Raw genomic sequence first — 25966 nt, forward strand, 5'->3', positions numbered from 1 at the left:
GATTTACTGAGTGATCTAAAACTTAGTCACAGTGATATGATTTTATTTAAATATCTATGAAAATATGCTGGTCTTTAAACTTTTGGAACATTGTTGAGAAAAATTCTCCCTTTTAATTCTATTGTGTGAGCAGTGTAGACTTATGTAAAAATGTTTATTTAGGACAGACTTAAACACAATTCATCGTGTTACTCGTTGGCCAAAACTTCAAGTAGCTTTCCAGTATTTGAGAAATCTGGTTGAAATTCATTAGCTTGGCATTCAGGGCCTTCCAACCTGCTCTCTACTGGAGGAGCTTTTTGCTGTAGCCTTTTCCTTTGTCCTCAGGCAGGCCTTACACATCTCTACCTCCATGGTGTCCTCATGCAGCCCCATCTCCTGCACATACTTCCTCCTCCTTCAAGCTCCCCACACCCCTGGGAAAGGGGACTCCTAGCTGTCCTTCAAGGCCAGGAGTCACCTAGACTAGTTCAGGACCTCTCTTCCTCTGCATTTCCAAATCTGTCAGCCTCCTGGTTGCCTTCCCTCCTGTGAAACTAGCCTTCCCTGAGCATCCCTTTGGAGGCTCTCCCCTCTGCTTTGGTCTCCAGAGCCAGGTTATGCCACTCTGTTGGCTCTTACCACACCAGTCCTTCAATCATGCTTTGTTTTAATTTCTGTCTAATTTTTTAAACTTGATTTTAAACCCTTGAGGCTTAGAATTGTATCTTCTATGTGCTAGTGTCCTCCAGAGTACTTAGCTTATTTTTAAGCACATGTTTGTCCCTTGGTTGATTGATTGGTGCATGCCTAGGCCCAGGGCTTGATCATTAGCAGTCAGTAAAGACAGCGAGCTATTTTCAAAACCACTGGGTACCTTTTTACCAGGTTTATTTTTTTGGCTTGTCAGCTTGGTAGTGGAGATGTCAGGCCCAGTTCTGTCCAGAAAATCTGTTATCCAAATCTTTGCATGAACAGAATGGTGTTACAGTCACACTCTGGAGCAGTTTCACCTGGGTACTGCCAACTCTTTCTTATGCTGACTAGCTGACCCATGTGGAGTGTTCCTCAGATCTCATTTCAGCTTTCTGGGGTACTTTTATTCTTAATTAAAGGAAAGCTTATTTCTAAGACCTTTCTTGAACCAAAGGCAACTGATTATTCATTAAATGTTTACTTTCTTGACTTTAATTCACTTCAGCGGGTTATAACTCAGGTGGGGATTATGCCTTGACAGTGATCTGACAAGGTCCTTGTTCATGGTAGTTATTGACTTTTCCAGTATGAACCTTTTCGATGTAGCAGGAAGCCAGCATCCTGGTGTCTGAACCATATAAGGAACTGGCTTTCTTTTAATTTTGTGTTTTGAGTTTGAGGAAGAGGCAAGCTGTGCCAATTTGGGACTTTTGAGACTTCAGTGCTTAACTCATTTGATCTAAAAATTACTGGCAAAATTATTACTTTTGCGAAGTATAAAACCAACTCTCAGAATAGCGAATGCCCTGATGTGACTGACACAGCATGCTTTAAGGCTTCTGAAAGCTTGGGCCACACTCTAAGAAGAGATTTTAATAGGCCAGTCTGAACCCAGTGCACACAGTAGTCAATCCTTCATATTTGTGTACTGCTTTTTGACACTCCTGTGTTTATTCATTCAACAAATAATTTTTGAGCACCAGCTAGGAGCCAGGCATTGTTCCAGGTTCATGGGATACAATTATGAGCTATCACCAAATATTTCACTTCTCTGTTATTTTGAATTTTGATTTCTAATCTGTTTCCTCTAACTAGAATATTAGCTCCTTGGAGGTGGATCTTTGTCTCATTCACTGCTCTATCTCCAGCACCTAGAGCAGTGCCTGACACATAGCAGAAGCCCAGTAAATATTTATCAGTTTACAAGTCAAGTTCTACAGTGAGGAAAGGAAGGGTTGCTGCTCTAATGGCACGTGGGAGATACATGTCATCTGGGCTTGAGGGAATTCAGAAAGACACCCTAGAGCAAGAAAGATAATGGCTGAACAAAAGGATATGCAATATTTACTTGGGAAAGGGCAGGTGAGGTAGAGGGTGACCGCTCCTGTGCAGAAGTCTGGGGGTGACAGTGAGTCATCACAACACACGATTGCTGTGCTGTGTGCAAGGAGGCGTGGCGTGAGATGAGGTGAGGACCTTGTCTGCCAACTTGAGGACACAGGAGCAAGGAGAGTATTTTAAGCACAGGTGTAATAGGATTAAATTTGTTTTAGTTTGATCATTTTGGCCACAGTGTAGAGAACATACTGAAGCTGGATTGGGAGTAAACGCTGAAGATTGGGAGATCAGTTTGTTTGAATAGTTTTGTTTGTTAGGATAATATAGACTAATGGTACCCAGACGTTTGGACTTCATGAACCAACCAAAAAAAAAAAAAAAACAAAAGGACATTAAAAAACATCCCACTTGAATTGGGAGATTGGGATTGACATATATACACCAGTATGTATAAAATAGATAACTAATAAGAACCTGCTGTATTAAAAAATAAATAAAATAAAATTCAAAAACAAAACATCCCACTTCTCAGGCTCATTTCATAAAATAAAGAACGTTTTGGGACTTCCCTGGTGGCGCAGTGGTTAAGAATCTGCCTGCCAATGCAGGGGACACGGGTTCAAGCCCTGGTCCGAGAAGATCCCACATGCCGCGGAACAACTAAGCCCGTGCGCCACAACTACTGAGCCTGCGCTCTAGAGCCCACGAGCCACAACTACTGAAGCCCGTGTGCCACAACTACTGAAGCCCGCGCGCCTAGAGCCTGTGCCCTGCAACAAGAGAAGCCACCACAATGAGAAGCCTGCGCCCTGCAACAAAAAGTAGGCCCTGCTCACTGCAACTAGAGAAAGCCCGCATGCAGCAGTGATGACCCAATGCAGCCAAAAAAAAAAAAAAAAAAATTAAATAAATGAATAAATAAATTAAAAAAAAAAAGATTACTGATCTTTTCCCTATTAAAAAAAAAAAAAAAAAAAGAATCTGCCTGCCAATGCAGAGGACACGGGTTCAAGCCCTGGTCCGGGAAGATCCCACATGCTGCGGAGCAACTAAACCCGTGCGCCACAACTACTGAGCCTGCGCTCTAGAGCCCACGAGCCACAACTGCTGAGCCTGCGTGCTGCAACTACTGAAGCCCGCACGCCTAGAGCCCATGCTCCGCAACAAGAGAAGCCACCGCAGTGAGAAGCCCGCGCACCGCAATGAAGAGTGGCCCCGGCTCGCCGCAACCAGAGAAAGCCCATGTGCAGCAATGAAGACCCAACGCAGCCATAAATAAATAAACAAACAAATAAATAAATAAATTTATTTATTTATTTAAAAAAATAATAAAGAACGTTTTAGCATACATGCCTACAAATACACATACACCACACTCACAGGAGAATCTCAAATAAATGTTAGATATTTAAATGGAATACGTTTAGCTATATGTATATTGCCCTGGTTTTTCTCATTTTCCTCATGAATGGGCACGCACCTATGTGGTCTGATATTTGTAAAGGTGATCCAGCCTAAGGAAGAAATATTGGTGATCTGAATTAGAATAGTGACAACGGAAATTGAAAGAAGTGAACAGAATTGAGAAATAGGAGGTAGAATCAGCAGAAATTGATGATTTCAAAGTACTTTCAGATCTCTTACCTCATTTGATGGTAACCAGGTAACATAGGTACGTTAGGCATAATTATCCCCATTTAACAGATGAGGAAACTGAGACTTGGAAGTTAGGTGACTTACCTGAGTCACATATCTGAGTAATAGCAGAATTGAATCACCATTAAAATGGTGTGGAACTCTGGATATGTGGCTCCCTCACCCCACCCCTTTTTGGTTTTTTTCAAATTTCAGGGAAGAAAGGAAAAGGAATTGTGGGCTCCCTGTGAGTCATGTCTTTTAGGGCGAAACATGATATTGTCCAACCTTAGAATAAAACAATATTTTAGTGATGACTCTGATTCATCATTATTTTGCAACATCATCCATTACCAATCCATGAACTTGAGTAACCCTATTTAAATTAGGCCAGAGGAGACTAAGAGGCTTCTTTGGCTATATTTTCATTTTTATCCTGTGTTACCCTTTGTCCTTTCTATAAATAAGCCTTGGCCACCCTATTTATGCGTTTTTGTTGGGGGAGTGAGGCTTTGTGTGTAAGAATATTTATCTCCTATCACCTGGTTTGTTGTTTTTTTCCCTTTTCTTCCTTAGTGTGCTTGCAGATTAGAGTTATTTGGTGCTATATGAATTTTTAAAAGAATGGTGTAGACTTTATAATGGACTACCCCTTGTTGAAGGGCAAAGAAAGGAAGTGGAAGTAAATACAAAGAACAAAATTGGACTTAAAGGAGGAAAAAATGAAGCAATAACAATTTGAATCGGACAAAAGGAAAAAAATGTATTAGAAAATATTTGTGGGCAGTTCCCTGTAAATGGCTTTATAAACAACATTTTTGGTCTGTAGTCATAAAATCCCCTGACCTATGAAACACCAATTTAATGGAATTAATTAAAAATAAGATGGAATGCCAAAATTTACATATGAAAACGATTAGTGACTGTTCCTTCAATTAGTTATTTTTATTTAGTCTTTATATCAACCATTTTTGTAAGCTCCTTGTTTTCTGGCAAATTTGGAGACTTTTTGGAAAACTATTAGAGTGACATTAAATTATTTCTGTACAGACTCAATGGCTAGCTGGTCTATTGTAATCACAAATAATTATGAGAAATATGGTTTTCCTTTTCCAAGGATGAAATATACTTTTATTGAAGCATCTGCACCTATTTGTGTGTATGTTCAGTTATGGAAGTGTGTGTTTTTACTAGTAAAATGGGCACATCAAAAGCAAATACTGGGACTTCCCTCATGGTGCTGTGGTTAAGAATCCACCTGCCAATGCAGGGGACATGGGTTCGAGCCCTGGTCCAGGAAGATCCCACATGCCACAGAGCAGCTAAGCCCGTGCACCACAACTGCTGAGCCCGCGGGCCACAACTACTGAAGCCCGTGTGCCTAGAGCCTGTGCTCTGCTACAAGGGAAGCCACTGCAATGAGAAGCCTGCGCACCGCAACGAAGAGTAGTCCCCGCTCCCAGCAACTAGAGAAAGCCCACGTGCAGCAACGAAGACCCAACGCAGCCAAAAATAAATAAATAAATTTATTTTTTAAAGAAAAGAAAGTAAGCTCTATGAAAGCCTTAAAAAAAATACAACAACAAATACTGTTTTCTTAGCATATGTGAGTGGAAGAATGTGAGAGCAGCCTTGTATACCATCATTTTTATTGTCTCATATCCATCCTGTGTGTGTGTGTGTGTGTGTGTGTGTGTGTGTGTGTTTGTGTTTGGATGCCCTAACCATGTTTTTTTCTACCAATATGGATCCATCCATCCCACTTTATAGCTGTCTTCCTGGCCTTTGACTCTTACATTTATAGTTTGGTGTATGATTACTGCAAAGTATAGGTGTTAATATATTCAGAATACTAAGTAAAATTTTTTGTGCCAAACCCACATTTTACTCATGTTTTCAATGCGGCACTTCATGTATTTTTAAAAGCTATTTGTATGGCAAGACTGAAAGTGACTTGTGTTCTCTGGTACTCTTAGATCTTAGAATCTCAGAGTGTGTTGACCTTAATGGTAATTTGTACCAATCTCCTCTCTATTCCTTTCATCTCATCTTTTATTAAAGTGGGGAGGGGAACAAAGAGGGCTGGGTAGCAGGAGCCAAGGCCAAAGAACAATGCATGTGTAATTGGATGAGAAGGTACAGTGTTAGATTTGTCCATGTATTATCTCATTTCTCACAGTAAATCCACAGAGTAGGCACTATTATTCCCATTTCATAGAAAACTAAGTGGAAAGGTACTCAGCAAGGTTGGATAAATCACCCAAAGTTAGTTACACTGCCAATAAGTAATCCTCCTCTGGTCTGGCTGATTCCAAACCTTTGCTCTTTCTCTGCATTGTGTTTCCTCATTTCCACTCCACCACAGAATAAATAATCTATGGAACACGGTTTCAAATTTTAACCCATGATGTAGTAGAAGCCTTTTACTTAAATAAAATAAAATGTTGTGCATATTATGTAAAAATATTTTGCCTTTGAAAATAGGCTTAATATAGGCAGATAAGTAATATTTGAACTGCCTTAGTTTATGTGTCATATTTTTTCCTTTGTCTGAACTCATGGCATTATTTTACTTTCTATGTGATTATATAATTAAGATGGGTATTTGGCTTAACATTTGTGAGTTTTACACATTTTTAAGACTTTACTTGGAGGTATTTATATCCTTCAAATATTTACTGGGAAGTATCTTTGCAAGGTTAGGTGAAACATTTTACCAAGCTCCCATTTTCAATGAGTCTCTGTTGGGAAAGGTTAAATAGTACTGTAGAGTAGTCTTTTGGCATTCAAGCAGTTCCTCTGCTCAAATAACGATGACTGTAATTGGCGGTCTTAGTAATAAGGTCATAAAGTCAAAAAGAGTTACCACAGTGTGGTCACCATTTTGACCATAAGGAACAGTATGTAAAAGTTGGTTAACTGGAAGGATTTCCTGCCTCCTTAGTAACTATTGTGTCTCTGTTTCTTTAGAGTCACAGCCAAATTGGAAAGAAGGGAAAAATCTTTTATGTAGAACATTTTGCATTTAGAATGGTGTTCTTTAGATTCACATGATGAAAAGCTTCTGCAGAGAAAAGAAAACCAGAAACCATCCTTTGAATAAAATACCTTTCTGCTATATTGCTTGTTCAGGGTGGTCTTCATTGTGCTGCCTTCTTGTTGGCCTGTTTTCTAAACCCTGTTTGACACATTATGGAACTTCATGTTTTTAACTGATAGAATTATTCTTTGCATTGGAATGTGTGTGTTTGTGCAACAGGGAGACAAGTACCACAGTCATTCCAAGAAACAGCTGCCACCTAAAATTTATAATCAGTGAAGAATAGAGATTTTAAAAAAAGCAAAAAAGGAATTGAATAGAAGCAGATCTAGTATAGGGACCAGAAGAAAGCTTAAAATGAAAAAAAGGTAAATTAACCTTCTCAGGGAAATGGGATAAAATTGATTACATGAAATAAGAACAGGATGGTATTTTTAAAAGAGCCACCTGAATAAGAAAGCACTTGTAAGGGGCCTTCCCCGGCAGTCCAATGGTTAGGACTCCACGCTTCCACTGCAGGGGGCACGAGTTCGATCCCTCGTCGGGGAACTAAGATCCGGCATGCTGTGTGGCGCGGCCAAAAAAAGGAAGGAAGGAAGAAGGGAAGAAAGAAAAGGGAAGGAAAGAAGGGAGGGAGGGAAGGAGGGAGGGAGGGAGCTGTAGGAAATGAAGAAAATATGATAGCTCAAATAAAAATTTCAAAACATAGGATGGAAGACGGAGTAAAAGAACCCTTTCAGGGGCAAAAACTAAAGAGATCAAGAGAGATGGAATGTGGGAAAGAAAAAAAATGTGAAAATTAGAAGTTTATTTCAAGCGGTTCAATATCCAACTTAAAGGAGTTCAAAAGGGAGAGCAGAGCAAAGTGAGGGCAGGAAATTGTCAAAGAAATAGCACAGGAAAATTTCCTAGAACTAAAGGGTACAAATTCTAGTACAATGAATGAAAAATGATCCACACCAAGACACATCATCATGGAATTTCTAAAATTTTGTAGAGTTAAAAAAAAATCACAAAACAAACAACAGTTCACATGTGGAGAATTAAGGATCAAAATGGCAAAAGACTTAGAAGATATGAGAGATACCTTCAACATTCTGATGGAGTATGATTTCCTTCCTTTTATTTTGTAGTCAGCTAGATTATCGATCAAATACAGAGATAAAATAATAAGAATATACTTTTATTCTAAACATTTTTTAAAATTAAGGACAAGGAAAACTTGATTTTTCTCTTTCTACTTACAGAACATAAATGCGTAAAGCACCTAAATACTTTTTAAAAAGCGAGTTGCTGAACAATATTTAACACACACACCTATGTTTGCCACTCCTCCAAAACAACTGTGTGTATCATATGTTTAATTTCAATGTTTTTATACATGTATAGAAAAGGTCTAGAATGGGCCACTGTGAAATTTCTTTTACTACTAACTCGTCTAGGGTTTTTTAAATGAGTGTATATTAATTATATTGATAATTAATAGAATATAACTAAAAAGAGGGTTAGAAAAGAGACATGATTTATTCCTTAATTTATTTTTGAAAATGTAAGCAGTGCATGCTATGTCTGTCTCTTCTCCTAGGTGCTGTAGGAGATACAGTTGAAGTAGCAAACACAGCCTCAGCCTTTGAAGGATTTGGGGTCTGGCTGTTAAGGGGAAACACGCATGGAAGGGAATGGCTCCCAGCCGTGTTGAAAGTCTGCCTCTGTGTGATCTCAATGTACAGGCTGCTCTCAGGGCCAAGCAGATGGCTTTCCAGGGTCTGTGAAGAGATGGCAGCCTACTTACTTGAGAGTACTTTAAAAAAACAGCATTTGTGAGAATACCAAACAAGAACCCTGATCCTGGAATGTCTAATTTAATAAATTTCATTTGCATTTCTACAGAAACCAACATGCTTCCAGCTGCCAAACCCAGGAGCCAGAGGTTAGGGTTTTAAATAATAATAACAATAATGAGTTATACTTATTCCAGATTAGTTTTCTGGCTTTCCAAAAAATAAATGGCGAAGATGTCCAAAATGTTCTTTTCACAACTCTGCCAAACGCTGGCTTTTCCTCTTCGTCTGGAGATCCAGCCAATCTGTTGAAAATTATCCCATTTTTTTGATTACTTCCAGGCAGTTGTTCAGAGAGAAGACTAAATCCTGCAGTCTAAGATGGACATCTACTAAGTGGAGACTCTTATCCATACAGCAGAAGAAATCACACTTTGATTTCTGAGTCTTATTTCTTCTAGCTGTGAATTTGGGAAAATGTACATCAGACATCACATCATACCTCATTATGGACAGCGTTGTGTATTTATTGGGAATGTAACATTTGCCTGGTGACTCCTTGATTTTTCTGTTTTTGTTTTTGTTTTTGTTTTCCCTGTAAATAAGCCTTGGCCTGAGTGTAAACTTAAAAAAAACCATGGATTCACTAGGGAGAAGGAAGCCTTGAGCCTGAATAAGAACAAGCATATACACTCTCTTTTCTGGTTTGATTTGCATGAGATTTAGAGGTTTTTTTCCGTTGTATTTTTGTTTTTAGTGTTTTTTTTGGGGGGGGCGGTTGTGGTGGGGAGAATGGTTAAGAGTTGTAGTGTATTAGTAAGATTTTCTTAATTTGAATATAGGAGAGACTTGAGACTATTAGATCAAATGGAATGTCTGTGGTCCAGTGATCTCTGAAAATGCTTTGTAAGAGCAGATGGATAGATTTTTGAAGTTTAGTTGAGCTGGCGGGTTGCCTGTTCATCTATTCCCTTTAAAGTCAGTGGGTGGGCCAGGCTCAGTGTATGGAAGTGGAAGCTCAGGTAGGGAATCTTAATCTAAGTTGACCAGGGCTGATTGACAGCAGTGGAGAGATCGCTATCTGATCCAATAATGAGGATATGAACTCCTTTGAAAACTGGCCTATCTGGGCCATAGTGTCCTCTGCTCGTTAAGCAGATGCCTGGCACAGGATGGTTGGATTACCTGTGTAATAGGAAACCCTGAAAAGTCTAGTGGCTAGATTGGGAAACAAGACAGTTGGGTTCTAGTTGTGCACTTTCCCCCCAGCTTGTATTTTGATCTTGGGAGACTCAACGTAATTCTTCTGGGCACTGGTTTCCTCATCTGGAAAATTAAGCTATTAGAGTAGTAGACCTCTCTGAGGGTCCTTCTCATTCTAATATTTTCCTTGAAGTCTGGAACTCTTGTTGGCACCTTCCCCTCACTTTAGTAATAAGAATTGGCAAATTAATATTAGCCTTAATGAAAATGTCTATAAGGTTTAGAGTAGGATCTTGAAAAAATTAATTGAATGAAAGTATACACAGGGACAGAAACCAAAAAGCTTTTACTCTGAAATATTGGACCTTTTGCTAAATTAGTCTATTAACTGTTAATGAGTAAAAAAGAAATTTCTAGGTGATTTCTTGCTGGAATTTTGGATGAGAATGAGGCCAGTTCAGCACTGTTTGAACTGTTTGCATGTTTAGTGCATTTGCTTGACTAGGATTTTAATACCTGTATGATACTCTTTAGAATTACCAAATAAGAGTTTTTTAATCCTGTACATATTTTTAGAGTCAGACTGTTGGGGAATGGACCCCTATGGTTGAAAAGAAGACAGCCCATCCTTTTCTGGGGCAAGATTTGTGCAGGGAGTTCTAAGAAAACAGTAAGAAGCCAGCAGATATTTAGTGAGTGTCCCATATACTAGCACCATTCTAGGTGTTGAGGTTAGAGATGAAATAAGAATTTTTAGTCTAAGGATCTAACTTCCTAGTGAGAGGAGACAGACTTGGGACATGTTTTAATAAACAGCAGTAACTATTAGTGTTATGAAGAAGATGAAATCATTATTGTAGGGACAGATGGAGTGTGCTTTTTTAACTAGAGAGGTTTGAAAAGATGGGAGTAAAAGGAAGTAAAGAGGTAGGGAGTGTGGACAGATGTCTGAGTTTCACTTTGTCTTCCAAAGCCTTCACTCTCTAAACTGTGACTCTTGAGCTCACATAGGTGTATCAGAGCCTGCGCTTGCAAAGGATAAGATGGAGACCAAACTGATGATCCCTCACCTCAACCCTGCTTCAACCAGAACAGTTCTAGTTTGTTGTTGATTTTTTTTTTTTAAGTTTTAAATATTTAGATTATAGTTGAAAAAAGTGGTCCATTGCTTTAAAGATTTGGAAAACAACTGGCTTGGAATAAACCAGTTATGTTCATTCTTGCCCTTAGTGACTTAACTCTTGTGTTTTCACAGTTGTGCTAGGCAGATAATGGCCCCCCCAGAACCTGTAAATGTTACCTTGTAAGCAAAGGGGGTCTTTGGAGATGTGATTAAATTAAGGATCTTTTGATGGGGAGATTATCTTGGATTATTTGGTTGGGATAATGTAATCACTGATAAGAGGGAGACGGGAGATTTGAGAGACAGAAGAAGAGAAAGCAGTGTGACCACAGAGGCCGAGATTGGAGTAATGGAGCTACAGGCAAAGAATGCCAGCGGCCACCCAAAACTAGAAGAGGTTAAGGATTGTATTCTCCCCTAGAGTCTCTGGAGGTGCCTCACTGACTCTTTGATTTTGGACTGTTGATACTGATTTCAGATTTCTGGCCTCCAGAGCTGTGAGAGTTAAATTGTGGGTTCCTTGTTATCAGGGTCCCTTTTATTTAGCATATTACCTTTTCCACAGAGTATAACTCAGTGCCTTGAATGTTATAACTGTGCTTCAGTTACCTATTGCTGCATAACAAACATCCCCAAATTTAGTGGCTTAAAATAACAATAGTTTTTTATTTCTCACAATTCTGTGGGTTGGCTGGGTTCAGCTGGGTGGTTCTTCTTTACTGTGTGGTGTCATCTGGGATCACTCAAGTGGAAGCATTCATCTGAGATGTCAACTGGGGGCATAAATGGCTGGGGGCGGGGGGCTAGAGGGGCCTCTCTAGCAGAGTAGTCACATCCTCAAGACAGTGAATACAGAAGCTGCCTTGCTTCGTGGAGCCTAAGGCACTTCCACTACCTCCTGTTGATCAGAGAAGGCACAGGGCTAGACTAGAGTCCAGAGGAAAGGAGATAGACCCTACCTCCTGAAGGGAAGGAGACCTGCACATATAGGGCAGTAGGAACTGTTGTCGGCCATCTTTGGAAACAGTCTACCACAAACTGTTTAGAAAATGATTATTGAATTAACCCAGATAGACTGATTCTGAGACTTTATATGTAAGGAGATTCAGTAAGAAACATTTTCTAAGAAAAAAATTTCTGATGTAAAAAAATCCAATATAAGCTACTAGAATGGGACCTTGCACACATGAGGAATTCAAGAGATGCATGCTTACTGACCAACTGGCTGGGTAAGGAGTGGAACTCTATTTCCCAGCTCACTCCTGGCTAGTGATTTCACATGGGGAAGGGCAGGGCACTTCCAGAACCAAGACCTTTAACTTCCCTCCCTGGGTATAGTATAGTGATGGCTGGTTTTGTGATTTGGAAGATTCTCCACCTGAAAAGCAGTTCCTGAAGGGAAGGATTAGAAAAACATTCGACGTGGCCAAGAATTTCATGGCTATCTACAGAGGTTAAGAAGGGAGATGAGACTGGCAGGAGACCTGGTCAGAGTCAGTCCCCTTAGAACGGAGACCCTGAAAAAGATGCCTTTCCTTTAACTTCCTATACCATTTGCCTGAAATTTAGTAACAGGACTTCCTGGTGGACCCATCACAGTGATTACAAGTGCTTCTTGAGTATAAGATTCTGACCCTGGGACCCCTGACATCCCTTTTGTCCAGTCACTTATTCTTGCTTAATTATTAGTACTCTAGGGAGAAATTCTGGTGTCAGCCCCAGTCAGAGGTAGAGAGAGGATTCTAGAAATGGAGTCAGACATGGTTCTCCTGGTGGGAGTCCAAATCCAGATTTCTTTTTTATTAGTTTTTTCTATTTTATGAGTTTGCATTTGATCATCCTTTGAAATGTGTGTGTGTGTGCTTTGTCTTCTTTGTAGGTTTGTTTGCATTTGGGAGCACTGTTTTTCTTAAGATGAGCTTGCTGTTTTTATCACCAATCACCGTGGCAAGGAGACATAGGCCCTTAGCTGATTTCTCTCCTCTGGGGTGGTTTTATAGGCCAGAATCTGGGGAGTAGCTAGGTTTTAATAGTTTATTGGGTTCCCATTTCAAATACAGACTGAAAACCTCCAGGCTTTTGCCTTCATCATTTGTTTCCATCTAATGACCAGTTTTATGGTGTTTTCTCCATGGCCTTTGAATAAGTCCTGTTTTTTTTAAAACCAGGCACAAACTCTGCCTTTGCTGCTGTTTACTATGTACTTCCTTACTCCTGCATGTTTTTGCTTGCCCTTGCTAGCTTTCTCTTTTTATACCTCTGTACATTACTCTGTTGATCCCTGTTCCTGAGATGATTGAGACTGATAGGGGGTATGTATGTAGGAATTGGGGGTGGATATACCTTATTTTTACTTTTAACACATTTTCCTAAGTGCTTCTTTTCTTTGCATGATAGTTTTCATCCTGATACTTTTGTGAAACTCAGAAGCATGTGCTTCTGGCATTTCAACTTTTCATGTGTGGCCAATCTTAGGATACAGATCTCTAAGAGAAATAGAAGCTTGATTCAATTGAAGGTTCCTCTAGGCTGTTAGATGGCAGGGTGGATTCACGGACTACCAAAATGACCAAAGCTCAGATGCTCTCAAAAACTAGACTCTCTTGGCATTACCAAGATTAGATGTGGAATGTGCAGACAAAAGGGCAGCGCCGAATGTGGCTGGATTAGGACTGCTTTCCCCCACACAGCTTAGCCAAAACGGGATGAGTTGCTCTGGATGGTGTCTGGATTAGTGCCCCAAACCTATGTTCAAGCATAGGAGAGGCACAGAGAGTGTACCACACACAGGCTACTACATTAAAATGGGTTCAGATTGATACAAACAGTGTTCTTGATATATTGTGAAGTGTAAAAAACAGATTATAGAGCAGTATATAAGGAGGAGAAAGGTATAGACAGACCTCAGAACAGACTGGTAGCTATCTTTGGGTAGTGTGTTTGTGGTGATTTTTAGATTTTTCTTTGCAGTGTTCTTCATTATCTAATTTTTTTCTCGATAAATAAGAAGTGCTAGAATACATTTAAAATCGCTTTTAAAATAAAACAAAATGGCGCCAGGCAAGCATTTTCTTTCATTCAGTAAACCTCTCTTGCTAGCCTACTGTGTTCTCGGCCCCGGCTGGGCTCCGGGGGAGTCCAGCACTGAACATGGCAGGCCGAGGAGCGCCTTGGTGGAGATCACAGCCACTCTGTGTTCCTTGTTCTTGGTGCAAGGCAAGTGGATTTCTTCAGGCAGCTTCTGTGTTTCCCCCAAGAGCCTCTCATCGGTTGTGCCTGCATAATTCTTACCTGGTGGGGGAGGGAATAACTCACCTTTTGTGTAGTCTGACAGTTCCAAGGTTAAAGCTGCTTATTCTCACTCTCTGTCCTGGCTTGTTTGTTTTCTCCTGTGTCTGTCTGTTCTATCCCATTCAGAGTTTTTGCTGGTCTCCTTTGTCTTCCTAGGAGCTTGAACTTAACAGAGGTTCAGTTTTTCCTTTTTATCATTTCTCTTGTTTCCTGTAAAGTTGCTGGGCTAGTTTTTGGCCACATAGATAAACAGGTTTGAAATGCCTGTCACTGGTGAATTTACCCCCAGGGCTTGCTGTATCTGGGGAGGTAACATATCAGCCTGTTGGCTTATTTGGGGGAGCTAGAATCAAACTGTTTGCAAACCAGGGAGATGAGCTTTGTATATTTGTGTTTAAGAACATTTCGAGCCCTGGCAAGATACTCAATTTATTGATTCAGATGATGATTCTGAATGTCCTTAGATATAGCTATGGATGTACTTTAAGAAATTATTAATTTGTTACCATCTTAGTCATAATTCCTTTTCTCCTTGACTTTGTCAAGGACTCTTTCGTCTAGCTTCATTCACTCAGCAACTGTTTATTAAGCACCAGCTGTGAACTGAGCGTCATACTTAGTACCTGAGATAATATGGAGAAATAAGATAGATATAGTTAGTCTCTGCCTGTGCAGAACATGTAATCAGTGGGAGAAATAAGTAAATTGGAAGTTCTATGTATGAAGTGCTATAAGTGCTATGATGGGGAGATTGTAGGTTATAGTGTAAGACCAATGTCAGGCACCTAACCCACATTTGCGACATCAGGGAAGGTGTCCTGGAAGAAGCTGGCCTAAGCCCCAAATTGAAGGATTATTTGGAGTCAGTCTGGGGTGGGCGAGGGCAGAAGTGTTCCTAGTAGAAAGTATATTTGCCAACATCTGGAGACTAGAAAGAGCATGTAATGTTGAAAGAACCAAAAGAAACTCTGCATGGCTGGGTTTGAAGGTGGAGAGGCAAGAGATAGCTTTACAAGTGAGTCAGATTAAGCAGAACTTTGAAAATCAGGCTAAAGAGTTTAGACTCTCCAAAAAGCAGTAGGGAGCCATTAATCTCATAATGTCGCATGATTAGCTTTGTATTTTAAAGAGAGGATTCTTATCACAACAGAGAGTTACAGAGGGGGAAGCTCTGAGGCAAAGAGATCAAGTGAGAGGCTGACATAGCATCTAGGCAAGAAATAATGGCGGTCAGACTTGTAAGTACTGGGGATGGTGGGAAATAGACTCAACAGATACTCTGGAGGTAGAAGCAGCAAGATTTGCCTGTTGACTGGGTGCACTGGGAGTTCCAGGCTTGGCAAGTTGGGTGAGTAGTTAAGTGTCAGTTGGGTGGGTACCAGTCACTGAGAGAAGAAAAAAGTCATAAGGCATAGGTCTGAGGTCAACTATATTAGAATTTTTTTTCCTCTGCGGCTAATATTACTTATTCATTCATTGCCAAAATATTTACCAGTCAACCAACATGTACATAGTATTGTGCTGTGTATCAAGAGAGATGCAGGGAAGTATAGATGCCTGTAAATATTAATGCTGTAGTTGAGGTGAAAAGGTACACATTTAGTGAATGTCCATGGGGTCACCACATTTCTACTCTCTCTAGTCTGTCTGCTCTTGTCACCTCTCTCTCCTATTCAGATACTTTCAATGCCTGTAAGACAGGTGAATCTGTCTAGTCTGGCATTCAGATTTCTAAAAAATCGTATGTCATCCTATGTTTTCTGCTTTCTCTTGTCATGAAGTCCTGGGTTCGATCCCTGGTTGGGGAGCTAAGATCCTGCAAGCTGCGCGGTGCAGCCAAAAAAAAAAAGGCTTTAATTTTAGAATAGTAGCTCCTCAGCCCTTTTATTATCATGGTCAGCAGAGCCAGTTATTTATCAAGGCAATTTCTAGATGATGGTGATAACAAGCATATGGTCTACTTAAGTGAGAATGCTTGTCTTTGTTACTCCACCAAGAGATATCAGGCCATTAAGGAATGACTTACTCCCCTGGAAATTAGTGACTGATTCCTTGAGAAGAGATATCCACCAGGCTTTGTTGTGTAGATGGAGATGTTCTGTATGAGCAAATGTACTCAGGGATCCCAGTACTGAACTCTTACAGTTTTATCTTTAAGTGACTCCACTAAAAATGGAAGCTGATATTCTTGACCAGTTTTGCTTGGAGGTGGTAAAGAATGTAACATAGCCTGTAGCGGAATTGTTTTGTCTTCCCCCTCAATAGAACGTTGACCTTGCAAAGCCCAGGTTTGCAATTTATTAAGACGAAATTTATACATGTTATCCTTTGTAACAGCAAGAGACTGGTAACAACCCAAAGCCCTAACCATTAGGGGATTAAATCAGTTACACTCAACCATAATGTGGTTTACTCTGCAGCCATTAAATGTAAAGAAATAGTTCAGGGTGCCTGATATTGAATGACTTTGTAGATATAGTTTAGATGAAAAAAGATCAAGGTGCACAGCAGTATATGTAATATACATATTTGTTGGGGGAAAAAAGTCAAACAAAAAGTAAGTACTTGAATGCACTGAATTTTTTAAAAGAGAAATCTAAGATACTTTTGCATAGTTTTCTATGAGGAGAGGCACTGGGCAGTCTAGTGTGTTTCTTATAATATTTATTAATTTTTTCCATAAAAATATCTAATAAGTACAAAAAGGAAATGAGTATATTTTACATAAAATGTCCAGTAAATGTTCAATAAATCTGTAACTTGGGATGGAGTAAGGACTTTTTAAAAAATTTGATCTTACTGAATATGAAATAGGTATAGAAGAAAATTTATAGTGTGGTAAGGTTTAAAAAGTATGCAACAAACAAAAGTAATCACTTCTCTCCAAAATCATGGGGAAATACCACTACATACCCACAGGATGGCTAAAATGGAAAAAAAGACAACAGCAAATGTTGGAAGGGATATAGAGCCACTAGAATGCTTATTTGTTGTTGGGAGTGTAAAATGCTATAACTATTTTGGAAAACACTTTTCTAAAATGTTAAACATAGTTCAGTTTTATTATCAGATATTTATCTAAGAAAAATTAAAACATGTGTCCACAAAAAACCTTGTGTAAGAATGTTCATAGCAGCTTTATTCATGAAAGCCAACAAATGGAAACAGTCCCTGTCTGTCAAGGGAAGAATGGATAAACAACCTTGTATATTCAAAAGGAATCAAACTATTGATATGTTGAATAACATGAATGAATCTCATAAACTTTATGCTGAGTGAAAAAAGCCAGACACAAAAAGTTATGTACTGCATTATTACATTTATATGAAATTCTGAAATAGACAAGACCAAATTGTGGTGATAGAAATCAAATCATGGTTGCTTTGGGGATTCAGAATTGACTGGGAAAGGGGCACAAGGGAACTTTCTGGGATGATGGAAATTTACTGAGGCTTCATAGGGTTGGATTACGTGAGTGTATGCATTTGTGAAAATTGATTGAATGGTACACTTAAGGTTTGAGCATTTCACTGTGTGTGAAATACACCCCAATTTTTTTATACCCCAATTTTTAAACAATGATATTTTGGGTCTTCATTAATAGGAGCATGCATCTAGAGTTGCTAAGAAGGGCAAGTTGGGGAATATTTATCTTACCCCTTCAGAGTAATTCTTTAATAGTTTTGGAGACAGTACTTAACACCAAACGCTATGTTTAGCTTGAGCTTTTTTGTCGGTTGTACAGTTTGAGGACCAATTTTCAGAATCTTGTCAGAGTTCAGGGGGGAGTATTTATAAAGAGGGAAAAGGTAGCCCTCTCAGATTGGCGCTCCAGAACTTCACATGCCATGTCTTCTGATAACCGTGCTCCAGACCAGTGGGTCTCAGCTGGGAACCTTTTTTTCCCTCTCAGGGTACATTTGGCAACATCCAGAGATATTTTTGGTTGTCAGCTGGTGGGAGGAGGGGGTGTTGAGCTACTGGTATCTAGTGGGTAGAAGCTGTGGAGGCTGCTAAACCCTCTACAATGCACAGGACGGCCTCCACAACAAAGAGAAGCTCATCCAAGCTGCCATTGGTGCCGACTTCGAGAAACCTTGTTTTACATTTGCCCTTACTACTGACGCTGCCCTTACTACTGACGCTGCCCTTAGTACTGACGCTGCCCTTACTACTGAAGCTGCCCTTACTACTGACGCTGCCCTTACTACTGACGCTGCCCTCAGTACTGACGCTGCCCCTCCTACTGACGCTGAGTCAGTCTCAGTCCTCCAGGTGCCGACTATACTCATAGTCCAAATCAATTGTGGAAACTTGGCATTTTCACAAATTGCATATTTCTTCGCTGTCAGAAGTTAGTATTAAATACTTGTAAGTATATGTAATCTTAAATTTTGAGATAAAATTCCATGCGTTAAGAGCATTTCCAAAATCCAAATTAAATGTGTTGTTTCTATTGATTGTTAAATTCTTCAGATGTGAGTTTTGTTCTTAACTTTATTTCATTAAATCTTCAAATGATCTGCGTTGTCATTCTTTAGAAAAATAAATAAATAAAAAGGCTTTATTATCAAATCAGAAGAAATAAATGATAGTAATTTATCTCTTTTTCTCTCTCCACAGAATGACAGGGAGTGAATTTTTCTCTCGTTTCCCCGAACTCTATCCCTTTCTTCTCAAACAGTTGGAAACTGTAGCCAATACCGTAGACAGGTAAGAAGAGAATAGGGTGGGGCAAAGTGAAATCAAGGATGTGAATTACTTCAAGATTTTTCCCTCCAGGCAGCAGTTTTTAATCAGCTTCTTCCTTGTAAACATAGATGGATTTTTTTAAAGTGCTTGTTTATTAAATACATCATGTTGCCTGACACTCTGTAGTAGATATGTGCCTGAAAGGTTGTATAAAATCCAGGTTTTATATTTTACATTTTAAAAATCCTATTTTTAAAGTTTTTAGTGTTTTATAGGAGTTAGCTTTTTAGAAGCACATGGTGATTTCTTCTAAGAATCATTTTCTTCCTCATATTCAAAATCTGTGTGTTTACATATTGAGTTTGCTTTAACACACACCTGTCATTTTTTAATCACTGGCCTGTTGCAGCTGACTAATCTGGTCACTTGTGATCAGAAATGGTACTATTCTCCTTGAGTGCAGATGGCCAGTGACCCTGGAAACACAAAATAATGCTATTAAGAGGGCTTCCAGTCTGATCAGAACAGATAAAAAAGTTCACCATTGTCTTTTCAATCACATTCTGTGGCTGGTAGTGTAATTTTTAGAATCGACATCTTAGAGCATGGACCATTTTATTCTTTTAGCAGTTTTTGCACTTGGCGTGAATTTATACCAATTGTCTGTAATGAGAAAATAAAATCGCATCAATGAATTTTACTTCTGTTTGTGATACATTTCTTCACGTTAGTAATTTGTGCAGACAGGCTTTTCTGGCCCTAGTAAGTGACTGTTCACGCTTTCTTAAGTACATTTGGATGTTGAAAGTTTCACGTTTCATACTCTGGAATAGACACCTCTCTACTGTCTGAACAGCTGAAATCAAAACAGCAGACTCGAATTATCAAATAGTATGCTTTGAGAAGAGAATCCTGTGCAAAAGCCCAATCCATGGCTTTGCCAGTAGTTCTTCCTCATTTGCACACTAAGAAAATATGAAGTGAATGGAGGAAAAAACGCAAAACGGAAAATTATTGCTGATCATGGAGTCTCACTTTATATATCAATACATAATTACTTAGTGAGGAAAACGTTGGAAGATAGTGCCTTGCCTAAAGTTTTAAACCTTTTATGTACAATAATTTTTTTTTTTTTTCAGTGATACAGGAGAACTAAACCATCATCCCAGCATGTTTCTCCTACTTTTGGTGTTGGGGAGGCTCTACCCTTCCCCGATGGATGGCACCTGTTCTGCTCTCGGCATGGCACCTTTTATTCCCTTCATCATGAGGTAGTGTATGCCTCATGGAAATAATGGGAGTGGGCATGGGGGCTTTATGGGGCTATTTAATCCTGTTCCTATCTCAGAAGTAATAGATTTTTTTTTTTTTTACTCTGGGAGGGTTCTTGTGAAGGCAGGGGCCTGGGATTATTGCCATTGCCCCCAGCTGGTCTCCAGCGTTTCAGATGGTGGGTGTAGGAGCTCATATCTACTGTTTAAGTAGTGTTTTCTGGGAGTCCTGCCTGCTAATGGGTGTGTGGTGTTGATAGGAGATACCCCCTTTTGATAAACATAGCCTGGGTGTTTGCATTATCCCTGTGTTGAGCCTGGCCAGCATGGGGCAGGCTCGGTTCTGGCATATATCCCCTGTCCAGGGGTTCAAGAGGACACCTGGCCCTTCACTCTGGAGGAGTTTGCTGGTGGTTGCAAGGGGCAACATCTAGATGGCAATGCTGTGTAGCACGAGTTCACTGCCCACTCATCTTCCCTTTCAAGCTTGGAGTACCTGAGAAAGAGCCATGCATAAAGGTTACACATGGAATCAAATGATAACAGGCTTTTCTGCTTCTACAGCCTGTTACCACTTCTTCTTGTTACATTTCTTTGAGGCATTCGCCAGCTTCTGATCACCTTTTTCATTTTGGATCAAAGGCCTCAATAAACAGGCCTCCAAAAAGTATTGAAATTTTCTTATGAAATATTTCAGAAACCCTGTGATATTAGTTAGCTTTTACCTTTCTGCTTACCTCTTGACAAAACAGCACCTTCATTTTTATGTATCTACCAAAAATTGAAATACAGCAGAAGGATAAAATATAACCAACTCAAGAGAGTGTACTTGTTATTTATGTGGTGTCCTGGGTTCCACTTCCTGGTTTCACAGAGCTGACTGATGCATTTTAATGTGAGAAACCATTAGACACAAGATTCTGGTGTGTGATTGCTGTAGCCATTTGTTTGCGCCAAGCCCTGGCTGTGGCTGTGTTATCTGTGATCACAGAGATGACTCACTCAGTTTGGTTTTTGTTTCCTGATACACAGAGTTACCAGCCTCCCATATCCAGCATTTGGTGATTCATTTTAGGAATTTGGGTCATAAATTTTACTTTCAGGAGCATTTAAAAATTGTACTTTCACATATAACTGGAAAGAACTAAAAAATAATTCAGAAAGTTGATGGTTGGGGGAGGCACATATACAGAATCACAGTGTACGTTAGAAACAAAGACACGCTTTAGAACTTTATCATCCTGTGTTGAGAACATCCAATTTGTGGAAGCTTATTTCTAATCAATCTGATATGTGTTACATCCTAGAAACCAGAAGTTACTACGTTGAAAGTATCCTTCCTGTTATTTATTAGTTTACATATAATCAGAAAGCTCATATTACTAATTATACTCAGAGCACTCATTACGTATACAAAGATCGCGTGAACATAGGAGATTTAAATATTGCCTTAAGGCTAGTGTACTTAGTGCATCTTCTTTTTCTTAACTCAGAAACACAAAGAAAGAAATGTACAGTTCTCCTTTCCTTCCAGTGAAAATGCCTTAGTCAGTGGTTGCTTTCTCCTTGAATAAAGATTCATAGAGCATCACCAGCAGCAAAAGTGCCATAGCGGATTCCTTAGAGTGTCCGTAGGCTCTGGTTTATTGAATGTCAAAGTATGTTATAGGCAATGTTTCTCAAACTTTAAGATGTAAACATATCACTTGGGGGTCTCATAAATTCTGATTCAGTAGGTCTGGGGTGGGGCCTGAGATTCTGCATTTCACACAGACTTCTAGGTAATGCTGAGGCTGCTGGTCTGCAGATCACACATTGAGTAGCAAGATTAAATTTGAGATATCCAACATTATCAGAACCACACACATACAGAGAGATGATTTTAATAAACTATACAGTAGTAGGATCATACTTGGTTAGGCTATTCAGGAGGTTTATTAGAAGTAGCTTTTGACCCAGTAATGCAGAGAACAAGCAAGAAAATATTCTGAGCAGAGAATTCAGTAGGAAGTAGACCAACCTTGTTGAGTCTCCACTGTTTGCCAGGCACTGAACTGGGCGTTTTGCCTAACAATGACTCTGGGAGGAGGTGTTACACCTCTCTTTACCTGTTGAGGAAACTGAGGTTCAGAAAGTGACTCAGTTATAGAGTTGGAATATGAACCCAAGACTGTAGGGCTTGTCAAGAGTGTTGGGTATCCTCTTTCTATTACACCAAAATATCCAACTCCCTTTTGTGTAGTTAAGAATTTTAGCTACACTGAGTAGCCCCAAGGGCCCTGAAATTTACGCAACTAGGAGCGATTAGGAGCCTGTATCTAGGCAATGGATCCAAGTGCAGGCTATTTTCACGATGTAGAAGTCATGCCCCACTTGCAGTGGGGTCTGCTCCTGACCTTGCTTTTCCAGTGGTGGCAGTGGCTTGATTGGGTGCAGGCTTTCTCTCTCAGGCTTACATCTGTGGGATCATTGCTTGGGGTAATTGGGGCCAGTCTGTGGCCTGGGATAGAAGAAGCCTGGCTTTTCTTGAAAAGAAAGTAGAAAGATCCTAGATTTAGAGTTAGAAAACCCAGTTTTGGGTTTCATCAACCTACTGCCAGGACAACCTTGTGCTACCCTAAAATGTTCACAGTGACACTGGAGAGATGAACTATATAAAAAGATTTTTAAAAAACAGCAAATTTGGTAGAACTATGCACATTAGATTTAAATTACTTCTGAGAAAATTATTCACAAAAAAAGTGAAAGATTGATCGTAAAAACCTGCCAATCCAGGCAGTATTTGTGGTTCTAATCATGGTAAAGATTGGGCTGTGTTGACTTGGGATAATGGCTGAAAAGACAGATGTATGCACAAGTGGATGGGCAGTGTTTTATTTTTGTGGCATTGCTAGTATTAATTTACATACTTGGAAGAGCTCTAATCAGGCTCTTGGATACTCTGAGTTTAGCTAAAGCAAAATTTTTCAGCTAGTGGGAGTAGCACAAAGGTTGCTCTGACTGTGCTAAAGTGAATCAGTTGTACAATGAGAAAATTAAAAGCCCTGATGACAGCTTTTTATTTCCCTTTGATTTACATATACTTACCTGCCATTTCCTTCCTCTCTGTGAGGTGTTAGGAAGTATTATTTGTACCTTTGTCCCTTATTCCACATTTGGGAATCTAAGCTTATATCTCTGTTGCCTTTCTTTGTTAACTTAAATCTTAGAAGCTTCTGATGTGGATCTTCCACAGTTATGTGTGTGCACAGCTATGATTTGTTGCATCATCTTGGAACAGAAATGATCATGTTAATCCCAGTGTTTTGTTTACAAGGTTTTTTCAAATCGAGTGTATTTTATGTGCCTAATGCTGTGCTGGATCCAGATACACAGCCCTCTTCCATGCAGAGATGATGCCTTCAATTTAAGGCCATTCACCCTTCAGTTCAGACACCACAGAGCAGAGTGACGCATGCTTTAAAAGGGACCCTGACTAGCTCCCTGAATACAGTTCACTAGTGCCCACTTGTCCGGGGCTTTCTAGAGACCAGAATATCTCTGGACACACACCTTGGAATTCCCTTTCACAAGCAAGCTTCAAGTTTGAATTGATGAGCTGTAGGAAACCAAAAATGCCTCAAACCTCGGCAATCCTGAACAGAACAAAGACCCTGGACTCAAGAGACTTGGTTCTTTCTAAGCTCTGCCACTTATTCACTAGCTGTGATGCTTGAGCAAGGTTCTGTACCCTCCTTGGACCAGTGTGGTACCTGTATGTGTGAGGCAAAAAGTGCCTTCTATTGCAGATAACTGAGGTCTCAGCATCGGATTAAATCCCTCTACTGCCTTTTACTCACTCTGGGATGCTTTTAAAAGAATCTCCCCGGCCTCCCCCCTTTTTGACTTATTTTCATTGCAAATGACTTTTGATATGTTTTTCTCCAAACCATTTCAATCATTGTTCACTTTAGGTAAATTTTCAGTGAAATCTGCCTTTCTGTTTTGTGAAAAATTTTGAGGTACAGATAACCATACAATCTTAATTAAACACGTGGCAGTGGAAATCACCCATGGCGACCTATGTATGCAATGGAAACTGTTTTAGTTGCGATATTGAAACATCTAGTCAACAATCAAAACAAAAATTGGAAAATACGCATTTTATGTATTTTTAAAATATTTCATAGAACCTTTTGATTGTACCAGTCTTAAGAAGAAGGGAGGGGTAGGGAGTACAAAAACTAAGACTTAGGCCTTTGAAGCCTATGATATTGGGAAATAATATTGACTCTTGTTTTCTTTTCCTTGAAAGTTGCATAATGCAAGGATTATCACCTTACTCCTTACCCAGGTTATGAAGTTGAAAGATCTTATTTGCCATCGTGTAGAGCTGGGGTTTTTGCAGTAGACAGTAGTTGGCTTCCACCTTCATTTGTGATTGTAATACCAGGAACTTTCCTCCAAGGCTGCACATTTCTATCTGTTCTGTCTTCCCAGAATCCTTGTGATAAGTAGAAGGCAGGATTTGCTTTATAGAGAGAGAAATCAGGCAGAGGGCTGTTGAGACACTGCTGGGAAAGAAGGCATACCCACCTCCCTTTCTCTCCACCCCAGCTCTTAATCCTCTCTCTCTCTGAATAGCTATAGCATTAATTTAAATCTCTTTTCTTACTAGTCATCATTACTGTATCATATTGTAATTTATATGCTCAATACTTATTCCCTCCAAATAAATCTTAATCTCTTTCCATGGAGAAGCAGCTATGGATTTTTTCGGTTTGTTTTTCATTTTTGGTACCTTTCTCTGCGTAGCCCAGGTTTGGGCACAGAGGCTGAATTATTAACCTAAAAACGAAACTAACTGTGAAATGAGACACTTCGTGTCTTAGCAGATCTGTGTATCTATGAAGTACTTAAGGGACTCCTAGTCTTACAGTATCGGAGCCACATTTCATATCCCACTGGTTACTGATTATGTAGAAAGGAGGCTCAGCTGGGTTTTCTGTTTTACCTGCCCTTTGAGGAATCTTATGCTCTAATGTGAGCTCTGACATTTGCTTTTATTTTGACTTCACCTCTCTGAAGGTCACACCCTCGGTTTCCTTTTCTATCAAATTAAGGTATTGGACATTGCCCAGGGTCCTCTCTGGCCTTATGAGCCTATGACCTGAGACCTTCCTGGACTCGGACCTCCTCTCCCCTGACTGCTATCCAGTCAAGGGATCTGGAGGTCCACCTTGCAGCTACCATGCTGCAGGCTTTAGAGCCAAATGAGAGGAGCCTGGATTGATAAGAGGAGGAGGGAGGTCATAGAATTATAAACAAGCCAAAATACGTGGGGGAAAGCCTCCTGATTAATGTGGCACGAAAAGGAGGGCCCCTGAGTGCTTCAGGCTGTCAATCTGTATAATGGGGATAATCCTGACTACAAAATAGCAGATAAACGCCCCTTAGTTTGTTGGTTAAGAAAAATTCTAGAGAGAGGAAGGGGTTGATAGTATAATGGTGATAGAGGGCAGACTTTTTTTAACTCCTGCTTCAGCTTTGTCTTTGCCAGTAAACTGAAAGGAAGGCCCTGAAACCAGATGTGGGTGAGGTGATAGAAAAAGAACACTGTCTCCTGTGGATAAAGGCAAATCCTTGGACCCAGATAACTTACAGCCTCAGGTGCAAGTTAGCCTAGAACCAAGTCAGTAATTTGGGGGATGTGTGGCATGGGAATGTTATCCTCGGAGCTTGCAGAAAGATTTCAAAAGAGAGAGGAAAAGGCATATTTTTATCAGTGACCAAACAATTGTGCCGATATTGTTTTAGACTGGATCATTCAATGTATTACTTGCAGGTGCTTCATACTTTATTTGCTGAGAGCTAGTAAGGATTCCCTAAGAATTTGTCATGCCAGTCACCTCATTGTTCTGATGGGATTACGAGTCTG

General features: G+C 39.8%; 1 protein-coding gene across 2 annotated transcripts in view; it reads left to right on the plus strand.

The window, feature by feature from the left end:
• THADA (THADA armadillo repeat containing) overlaps positions 1-25966 on the plus strand; it is a 314299-nt gene that overhangs the window by 112324 nt on the left and 176009 nt on the right. For both annotated transcript variants that reach the window (XM_057557813.1, XM_057557812.1), the window contains exons 27-28: positions 18710-18799; positions 19918-20049. In XM_057557813.1, the coding sequence (XP_057413796.1) occupies positions 18710-18799; positions 19918-20049 (222 nt within the window). The remainder of the gene's footprint in view (positions 1-18709; positions 18800-19917; positions 20050-25966) is intronic.

Source organism: Balaenoptera acutorostrata, chromosome 12 (assembly GCF_949987535.1).
Source record: "Balaenoptera acutorostrata chromosome 12, mBalAcu1.1, whole genome shotgun sequence".
NCBI lineage: Eukaryota > Metazoa > Chordata > Mammalia > Artiodactyla > Balaenopteridae > Balaenoptera > Balaenoptera acutorostrata.